This window comes from Solea senegalensis, unplaced genomic scaffold (genome assembly GCF_019176455.1).
Source record: "Solea senegalensis isolate Sse05_10M unplaced genomic scaffold, IFAPA_SoseM_1 scf7180000013392, whole genome shotgun sequence".
In the NCBI taxonomy this organism is placed as follows: domain Eukaryota; kingdom Metazoa; phylum Chordata; class Actinopteri; order Pleuronectiformes; family Soleidae; genus Solea; species Solea senegalensis.
In genome coordinates this window covers 903-10,906 of record NW_025320815.1, presented here as the reverse complement: position 1 = coordinate 10,906, position 10,004 = coordinate 903, and the positions used below count along the sequence as shown (strand labels likewise).

Sequence of the window (10,004 nt, the reverse complement as noted above, 5' to 3'; positions counted from 1 at the left end):
TACAAATGCAAAAAACAAGCTATAAGAAGTGTTAAAGTTGAAATGGCCCAATGATACAAAACATTTTTATCAAACAGATGCAATAAAGAGAATTTAAACGTGTGTGACATTTAAATTCCCTCCAGTTGTTTACATGGCTCGATGTTAAACATGTGGACACCATGGATGGTCATTGAGTGTCCTCAATGTCCATCCATGTGAGAACACAACAATAAAAAATGTTCATAAATCAGTGCATGTCCTTGTCAAAGGACCACATATTAAATACATGTATGTATATATATCTATAAAACTATGAAGGTGTGTAGAACTTAAAACCCTATGAGATAATACTGAAAATGTGAAAGACCCACAGAACTGATTTGTTCGATCAGAACTTCCTGAACAACTTGTTTTAATTCTTTTGACACAAAGTTTAGAAAGTGTGCAAATTCCATCTAAAATGTCTTTTATTTCATTGATGTTTATTTTAGTTTAAATGTCTGTGTTGATGTCGCTTACATGTCTGTGTTGACTCTTTAACTATAAACTGGAGTTTGTGTTTTCCACGATAAAAATGAGAATGTTGTGATTGTCGTTGATGTAGCTAAACTTTCACACTTTGACTGTGACAATTGATTTGATTATTGAGTGATTATTAGTGTAGGAGAATATTGATTGTGCTGCATTGCAGCTCATTGTTTTGGAACAGTTGGGATGACCTCTAATTAAATGTCAGATTTAATTATTTTCCAACACAACAGCTGCTGAGCTTCAGTTTTCACGGCCTCAGGCACAGATGTCGTCAGTTTTATTGGAAACACTTGCTTGTCTTTTCTTGCTCAGCCTCGGCACTTTGTTCCACCGTTGGCCTCCTGGGAAATATGTTAATTGTCAGGTTTAAGGAGGTGATGTGATGATGAGACAATAACAGGTGTTAAGAGTTTCCCGAGTGTGTTGCACCTTGTGTACTCCCGTACGTCATCAGCCTCCGTTTATGTTCTGTTCCAATTCTCAAGTAAGCGAACAGCGAGGACGGTTCTCAAAGCTGGAAGTGTTCTCGCTCCGCCCATTTTTACCAAGTATGCATCCGAGGTGACTTAAGCGTACTTGGGATGGCCATGTATCCCAAAATACATTTTGGCAGAACATAGCAGCAGAAAATAGAAATATAAATTTGAAATAAATATTTTTCTGTGTCCCAGAACGCAGTTTTAACATCATTTGAGGCGAGAAATGAGTCATTTAGAATTCAAACATGTGGTTTGTGTATTAAGATATATTGTATTTATAGTTTGACAGCGACGTTGGTTGGAGGTGATCAGCTCCGCCTCTGCGGACGCTCACTGCTCACTGTGCCCGGCGCAGAGCAGCGTTACCTCGGCCTGTCCTGATGAAATGATCCGCTGGCTCAGACGTCTCTCAGATGCTTGGTGTGATCCATAGATTTGTGGTTGACGTGTTATTTTGTTTTTAATGTAGACATTTTGGATAGTATTAATAATTGATTTTACCTTCGAATTTTAGATTTATATTAAAGTCGCACGGTCACTGCATATGTATTTTGTTAAAATCCCAAGTCTCCACCTCACCTGCCTCATCACTGCCACACCTACCTGGACCACACCCCTAATCCTATATAAACCGCCCCTTCCGCCCTTTGACCCCCCCTATTTTCCCTCCAAACAATCCACGAGAAGAAAGGGACACTGGCTGTGAGTTTTATGGACGTTCACTCATTTAATGATTCATTTGGTTGATACTACATCTTAGTGATGGTGAGATGAAGCCTCATGAGGCATTGAACCACTTGAGCCAATTGGTTCGAGAAAGGGTTCATTTCTCGAAGCTTCATGTGCACACGAAACCACCTACTGGCCAAGTGTATAATCACAGGCAGCTGTATCTGAACCACATAATGTGTGATGAATTGAATTTTTGTGTCTGTTAGAAATGACTATGAATTACAAAAATTGTATGACCAAATCATTTCTGTACATATATGTTTAATACATTTTTTTGAATGTATTCTGTGTGTGTAAATCTTCCCAAAATGGTAATATCATAATATGGCAGGTTGTGCAATGTTTTTCTGGGAATGGCATGGGTGTAATCAGGCAGAAGACAGTGAAAGTGCTTGTGGAACTAGGAAAAGGGCACATATTATGCTTGTGTAGCCCAGGCTTCATAAGCTGTAAGCAGAAGTCTATTATTCAGTATGTATGTATGTGTGTGAGTGATAGTTGGCATTTATGGGGTTAACTGTGTTTACCTGAGCAGACAGCGTCAGGCTGTGGTATTGCGTCATGATGTCACAGGCCGACACTGAGAGAGTGAGAGAGATCACGCTGTCGGGCTGCATGTGCGCGAAGGAATCGCTCTGCCCGAAGTGTCCATAACTTAATAGAAGACGGTCCAAAAGCGTCTAAGACGGTCGGAATTCGCCAGCGGTTGCATCCACGTGTTTTTGCTTCATAGTTCCTGCTCGGCGGTGAGTTAATTGTGTGAAGAGACTGAATAAAAGTGGCGTTAGCCGCGGAGCTAATGTTAGCTGCTAATCGCTTAGATGGATTTGTGATGACTTGAGCTAACGATTGAGCTAACAGTTAGCATTGTTTGTGTATGCAATAAGCTGTTGTGTGTATGTGTGTGTGTGTGTGTGTGTGTGTGTGTGTGAGGAGGAGAAGAAAGGAGGAAACTTACCTTATTTCACCGTTTTGTATGAATCTAATTTACATTGTGATTTCAGTTTTATTACACTGGCAAAGTGAAGCATTTATTTTTGGAAATATTATTTAAGTTTATATATATATTATATATTTCTTATATTTTTATGTTTCTATTCCAATTAGGAATTTATGACCTGTGTTATTTAATTTTATTGAAATAGTGAATGTGGCCTGTTCCATAGGTCAGGTTTTTTGAGTTGGATATGATTTACTGAAGATTTGGTGTTGGAAGTCGACGTTGCCGTCACCAGTAGCCAACTTCATAGAAGAGACCAGCAGCAGATAGCCACAAGGCGGCTTCCTGCTGGAGAAGAGGATCCAGAGAACCAGATGGCGAGCCAGAGCTGATGAACAGCGGATGAATTACCTACCTTCTTAACTGCGGTGTGGTAGGACCACGAAGTACACACAAAATTAAAGGGCCCCAACGTAAACAAATTGAGCTCAAAGAAGAAGGAAATAAACAACAGATTTAACATAACAACCACAGAGGACACTTTCTTTTATATTTTTTTTATATTATTCTCGTGCGCACTTTATTATTTTTCTTGCTAATTGAATTGTATTCTGTTGTCATATTGTTCTATGAGTTCTTTTGAGTATTACAATAATACAGTGTTGAGAACTCAATTTTGTGTGAGTGTGATTTATATTGATGTTTCTTCCTGGGCTCCATGAGCGACTTCCTGGAATTCTGATAACTAGTCCAAATAGATCTAATTGTGAATATTAATAATACTTGCAACCTCACTGCTAAAGGAGGGGTTACATAAACTTGGCGAGCTAGCCAGGAGCCCAGTAGGTGACACCAATATTGCTATTGTGCAACATGGATTTTATCCAGAGGTCTGGTGTAAAAATACCCAATGCGGTCATTGTTGATGGCGTAATGGGATTAGCCCAAGATGAAGAAGTGATTGATTTCCTGAAGAAGTATGGTGCTATTCAGCGCACTGTTTTGGTTGATGATGAGTCTTCTGAGTTTCATAAAAACCTGATCGTCGAATACTCCAGTGGCTCAGCTGTAGAAGCTTTGGAGTCACTATTACCCTATAGACACACACTAAAAAATGATCCCAATGTTGTGTATAATGTTCAGACCTTACGTAGTGTTTACACTTCCAAGCTAGGTAGCAGTGCTACTAAAACCTACCTAACAGAGCTAAAAGAGTTAGCAAAGCTTAGCGGCAACGACTATGAAGTGATTTTAAGAGAAATGATGACACAGATTAGTAATGATGTTGAAAGCATGCAATCTGCTGATGATCCGTCACTGTTAGCACTCAGTGAGACCCCTGTGGAGTCCCCACAGCCCACCAGTCCTATTCCAGGTCCCCCTCAGAATGGCAATGACGTAAACGTCACTGCAGCAGCACCAGTCAATGATGAGAGACGAGTTCCATCCCTCTCTGTGAGTGATGTCAATCCACCAGAGGTTCAGAAAGTTGTGGTTGAACACATTGTGAGGAGGGAGGACACAGGTTCTTTCTTGTCACCCCCTGTCCGACTTCGTCCATTTTCTGGGAAAATCCCCAGGCATAACAGCGAAGCAGATTATGACACTTGGCGCTCGCACATTGAACTTCTCTTGAATGATCACAGCATATCTCCTCTTCAAGTGTCCCGAAGGATCCTAGAGAGTTTGCTTTCACCAGCAGCAGATGTGGTTAAAGGGCTCTGTCCAAATTCACTGCCTTCCGCCTACCTGCAACTGCTAGATTCGGCTTTTGGTGCAGTTGAGGATGGAGGAGAGCTGTTTGCTCAATTCATGAATACCCTCCAGGATCCGGGCGAGAAGCCATCTACTTACCTGCAGCGGTTACAGCTCGCACTTAACCAGGCTGTTAAGAGAGGGGGGGTTGCACCAGGGCCAGAAATCAAGCAGGTTAAGGTTAGGGCCAGAAATCACGCAGGTTAGGGTCAGAGTTCACCAATGTTAAGGTTAGGGCCAGAAGCAGGTCAGGTTATGTTTAGGGTCAAAAACAAGGTAAGGCATATACAGGTGAGGCAAAAACCACAATAAATGCAGAGGAAACAGACAAAATAAAGGGCATTGTTGGTCAATCACAAAACTCAAAATCATTTTTCATTAAGGCCCCGTGGTGTGAGAGTGTCCAGAAGATGAATCCACTTCCTCTCGGCTCTCCTCCGTTGTTGCGTGGACCAGCGTGGGTTTCCCTCCAGGATTGTGGCCCTCAGTGCTGACCAACCGTGAAGTATGAAGTGCTGAATGACCGGAATGTGTGTGTTGTGTTGTTTGCAAATATTAAACCTATATTGGCAGTTTCTGGTCTGGAGGCTGTTGCCTGTCTCACCTACGTATTGTTTGTCACAGGAAGTGCAAAAAATTAAATAAACACAATTCTTGGATTTAATATTTCCACCCAATTGTGTCTTAAAAATGTTGTTATTGTATTTATTACGCACCCAAAGACGGTGCTGAAAAAATTCCCCGTATCCAAAGGACTTAGGGTTCCCCAAGGGCTTGAGTTTTGCCTTAACCAAATAATCCTGCAGATTCCTGTTCCTCCTGTAAGCAGCAATGACACTATGATTTTGTAGTATTTGAGAGCCTTCCAAGTTTCTATTAAAATTCCCCCTGATAGTTCTGATTAGTTTTATTGCAGATGTAGAATAGTTAATGATAACTGGAAGGAGTGTGGAGACACATATGGGCTTAGTCTGCTTAAAGGATTTAAAGGCTTTCCTAAGGAAAGAGCGCAAGTACCCCCTAGTGGTCAAAGTCGAGAACAATAATTTTGTGGCAGATTTAAAATCCTCCTCTCTCGTACAAACCCGGTGGAATCTGAGTAATTGAGATTTCACAATGCCCGAGTAAGTGTGCTTAGGATGGTGACTAGTTTTAAAAAGAAGGGCATGTGTGTCTGTTTTTTTGAAAAAGATTTTTATGTCCAATGTGTGTGTTTGTGAGAAATCAGGTCCTTTATAGGTGGTGGTGTCGAGAAAATCCACTGAATTTAAATCAATAGTGGCCTTCAGTTTGATCGATGGATTGTGATTATTAAGGTGGTCCAGAAAGTTATTAAAATCCTCCAGGCTATACGGCCAGACTCCCCAAATATCGTCCAGATATCTGAAATAATGAAGTGGCTTTTTAGGACAGGTCTGTAACACTGAGTGTTCCCATTCAGCCATGAAAATATTAGCGTAGGCAGGGGCAAATTTCTTTCCCATAGCCGTGCCTTTAATTTGTAGAAAAAATTGGTTATTAAATTCAAAATCATTTCGAGTCAAATTGATTTCCAATAGTTGAAGTATTTCCTTATCAGGTCTTTTGGAGTCTGGATATTTAAAAAAAAATGTTTTTTATTGTTTGTATGCCCTCAAAAATGTCAATATTTGTGTATAGACTCTCCACATCCATGGTGAAGAGGAAGGAGTCTGAAGGAATGGAGATAAGTTTGATTTTGTCCAAAAAGTCATAAGTGTCCTTTAAGTAGCTCGGGTGTCTAGTAGAGAGAGGATTAAGATAAAAATCAATGAATTCTGCCGTAAAATACGTCTCGCTGCCACAGTCTGAGACTAACCCTGCCTGCGGGAATCTCATGTGGTTTACTCCACTTATCAGGTTCTTTATGGATTTTAGGTAGCATATAAAATCGCCTCGGTCTAGGTTCCTCGATGCCCCTCAAATATTTTTTCTGTTTAGCATTAATGAATTTTTTGTCCTGCAGAGTTTGTGTAATTTTTTCCACTAAGGGGACTGTGTCCAAATAAATAGGTCGTTTCAATTTAGCATAATAATTGGTGTCCAAAAGTTGCCTGTTACCCTCCCAGATGTATTGGTCCCTATCCATAATGACAACTGTGCTGCCTTTATCAGCTGGTTTGATGACAATATAATTATTTTTATATAAAGATTGGAGTGCTATAGTTTCGTCTCTTGTGAGATTAGGTTCGGTCCTGTTAATTTTAAAATGGGAATCAAAAAATTCTATATCCTGTCTAATAATTTGTTTGATTTCATCAGGTAGTTGTTCGAGTGGAGGGGCCCATCCTGATTTGGGGGTGAAAGGTGGAGGTACGGACTCTCCCTTCCCTTCAAAATGTGAGGCAATTTTTAATTTGCGGTGATACTGTTGTAAATCAAACCTGGTGCTTTCCAGGATATTTTTGTTGCACCCTTTAGTCGGAACAAAAGTCAGTCCCTTGCAAAGCAAGGAAGACTGCGCAGGGGACAATTTGAAGGTTTTGCTCAGATTGATAACACTACTAGCCCCCTCCTGTGCTGGCAGGCTTATGGGGGCTAGCAGTTTACCTCCAGGGCCCAGTGGTAGATCAGCCGTTGCGCTGTCAGGTGGGACCAGTGGATGTTGTCACGTTCAGTGGTGAAATCACTCCTAGCGAGTTCTGGGATAAAATTTTGGTTCGACCTGTAGCGGTTAAGGTCATGCAGATTGGTCTGTTCCTGATGGGGGAGAGCCCTTGAGAAATTAATCAGGGGGACCCAGATTGTGGCCTGTGGAAATTTTAATTTTGCCACTCTGATGAGCCTCTGCAGTTCTTTAATGGAAGTCGCAACTTTTTGAGTCCTATTGTTAAGCCCAAGTGACAGAACTACTGTCTCCACATTTGAATTGACTGACATTTTGTTTAAAACGGCACCTATGTGTCTAAACGTAGCTCCCGGGAAGCTATCGACTTGCAAGTCGGGAATTTGGAAAGGCGGAAGTCTGGAAGCATTTGAGTCTCCAATGACGACCCACTTCTTCCCCACAGACAGGCTCCAGTTTTTGAGTTTATTGTTAGTGTTTATGTGTCTGGTGGGTCTGCGTGTGGGTGTGTCTTGTGAATCATCCGCCAAATTAGTGCGTGATGAATCGTTGTTGGATTTATCAAAATCAATGTGAGACTGAGTGGTGTGTTTCCTGAAAGGGGACCAGAAAGTACCTGGCCGAGCATCAGTTTGCTGGCTGTTGTCATCGAAGTCCTCAAGGTCGTCCGTGGAGAGGTCAACAATGTGTTCTGCGTGTGAGGTTGGAGGAATAGTAGGTGTCGGAGGTAGCGATGTCGGTTCCAGAGTGGGCGTGGACGTCAGTGGTCGTGGGCGACTTTCCTCAGTCTCAGGTGGTGGAATTCCTCCAGGTGTAGGAGGCTGTGGAAAAGATGAAGACACATTCTCACCTCTTAAGGAGCTATGAGCCGATCTGTCTCTTTGCTCCTTGGGCCTGGCGCCAAGATTTGTGGTCGTCACAGGTGGTGGAAGGAAAGGTGTGGGGGGACCCGCCCCCTGGTCCATAGGATGCGGAGGAGGTGACCAGTCACCTCTAGCCTCGGTCATAGTGGCAACGGTGGTTGTGATGCCAGGAAGCGGAGGAGGCGTAGTGGTGAACGGTGGAGGAGTCGCTGTCCGATATGCTATAATCGCAGTTGAAGCCGCCGCTGGGGCTGGGATTGAAGCCGTCATCGGAGCAGGAGCTGAAGTTGAAGCTGCCACCGACGCCGAAGCTGACGACGCCTCTGGAGTTGATGTGGTGGCTGTGATGACATCAGAATGAGCCTGTGCATTTATTTTGGCCCTCTCTGCCTTATGAGCTTATTTAGCGAGCCCCTCCTTAACATGAGAGATCGTTTCAGGGAGGAGGCGTGAGCCCAGATTACGTCGGGCCCAGGAAGCCGCTACATCAAAAGGCTGTTTCCATTCTGGGTCTTTTAATGCAAATAAATTGTCAACTTCCCTGTTAATCACATCCTCATAGTGTTCCTTTAATGTGTTCACTGTGCACTCTTCCCACTGTTTAGCATTGTCCCAAATAGCATCAATAGTTTTAGGTGTGGGGGCTGCTGGTTTAATGAGTGAGGATAAGGTATATGTCATGCGTGTTATCGTGACCGGAAGTTGGTCCTCATCACATAGGTTACCACGGTGATGCATAGCTTTAATGAGTCTATGTATAATCCGTACCTTGGTTGTGAAATCAGGATCAGTGGAGCGTGGAGCTGTCTGATTATCACGATTGGAAGAAAAAAAGCGTCCCTCACCTCTCGATGACGCGCTCGGGGCCGCGCGTTGTTGCGCGTAATCTCTGCGCCACCGCTGGTCTCCCGTGGCACCTCTCCTGCGTGACCGGGGATTCTGGTGAAAGCGCTGATCATTATATGGTGGTCTCTGTGGATTCTGGTGAGAGTGTTGGTCATTAAAATCCCGTCTCTGGTGTTGATACTGCCGCGGTCGTGCGCCATTTTGGTTTTGGCGAGCGTTATTCTGTGGATTGCGGCGGGCGGGAGCCCCCGCTGGGTAACGTTGTGGTTGTGGACGAGTCGGATAATCCATCCGATCATGTTGCTGCCATTTAGGGCGAGAAGGATGACCTGCTGGCTCACGTTGTCGCTGTTTGCAGCGAGTCGAATAATCCGCTGAGTCACGTCGCTGCTGTCTGTGGCGAGGTGGATAATCTGCTGAGTCACGCCGCTGCTGTCTGTGGCGAGGCGGGTAATCTGCTGAGTCACGCCGCTGCTGTCTGTGGCGAGGCGGGCAATCAGCTGAGTCACGTCGCTGTCTCCGGTGAACGGGATAGTCAGCGGAATCACGTCGCTGCTGTCTCCTGCGAACCGGATAATCAGCGGAGAGACGTCGCTGCTCTCGGCGGAGAGCAGGAAAATCCGCGGAGTCAGGCCGCAGCTGTTGTCTGTGGGCCGGAGAATCCGCTGAAGCACGCCGAGGCCGTGCTCTCGTAACGGAGGCGTAAGAGCGTCTGTAGCCGCCGGGCTCTGCGTTACGGTGGTCACGGTCATTGTTCCAGCTGACAGGCGGTGGTGCAGTGTACCTGTTCATACGCCGCCCTCTGGAAGTCACCGTGGTCCAGCCGTAGTCGTCCGTGTCGGCCATAGTTGTACGAGTCGCATCAGGTTAAAAAATAAAAAAACTTTGAACAAACGACTCTTCCAAAAGTGGAATAAAATCAAAGAGTTTTATTGCTAACACGAAGCACAAAAAACTCGCTACGTTTCGGTAATATTAGCCTTCTTCAGGCGAAATTGTATATAAAATTGTACAGACGCTCCAAAAAACGTGTAGGCTAGGCTGCTGTCTGAAGCTAAGAGGGAGAAGCGGGGTCAGGCGGAAGAAAAAGTCACGTGCAGGGTCAAGGGGCGTGGCCCGTGAGAGCTGGACTCTCGTTGCACTGCAAAAAATGACGGTAAAAATTGCGTTTAGACCGAAGTAAAAAATGATATGTTACTTTAACTGGACATAAAACCAAAATTAAGGTTTTTTAAGAAATTATTTTTACATCCAAAACAAATTAATTAATTGTAAATGGACGGATAATATAT

The 10,004-nt window shown here is 43.8% G+C and overlaps 1 protein-coding gene across 1 annotated transcript; it reads left to right on the top strand.

The window, feature by feature from the left end:
- The first annotated feature begins 2,131 nt into the window (after window positions 1-2,131).
- On the top strand, window positions 2,132-4,648 carry LOC122760314. The gene is made up of 2 exons (XM_044015401.1): window positions 2,132-2,470; window positions 2,891-4,648. Exon 2 carries the CDS (start codon window positions 3,538-3,540, stop codon window positions 4,624-4,626), a length of 1,089 nt encoding a protein of 362 aa, XP_043871336.1. The 5' UTR covers window positions 2,132-2,470; window positions 2,891-3,537; the 3' UTR covers window positions 4,627-4,648.
- Window positions 4,649-10,004: the final 5,356 nt, after the last annotated feature.

Bases quoted from the DNA above. Each gene is read 5' to 3' on its own strand.
- LOC122760314 (XM_044015401.1), top strand. From the start codon at position 3,538: ATGGATTTTATCCAGAGGTCTGGTGTAAAAATACCCAATGCGGTCATT.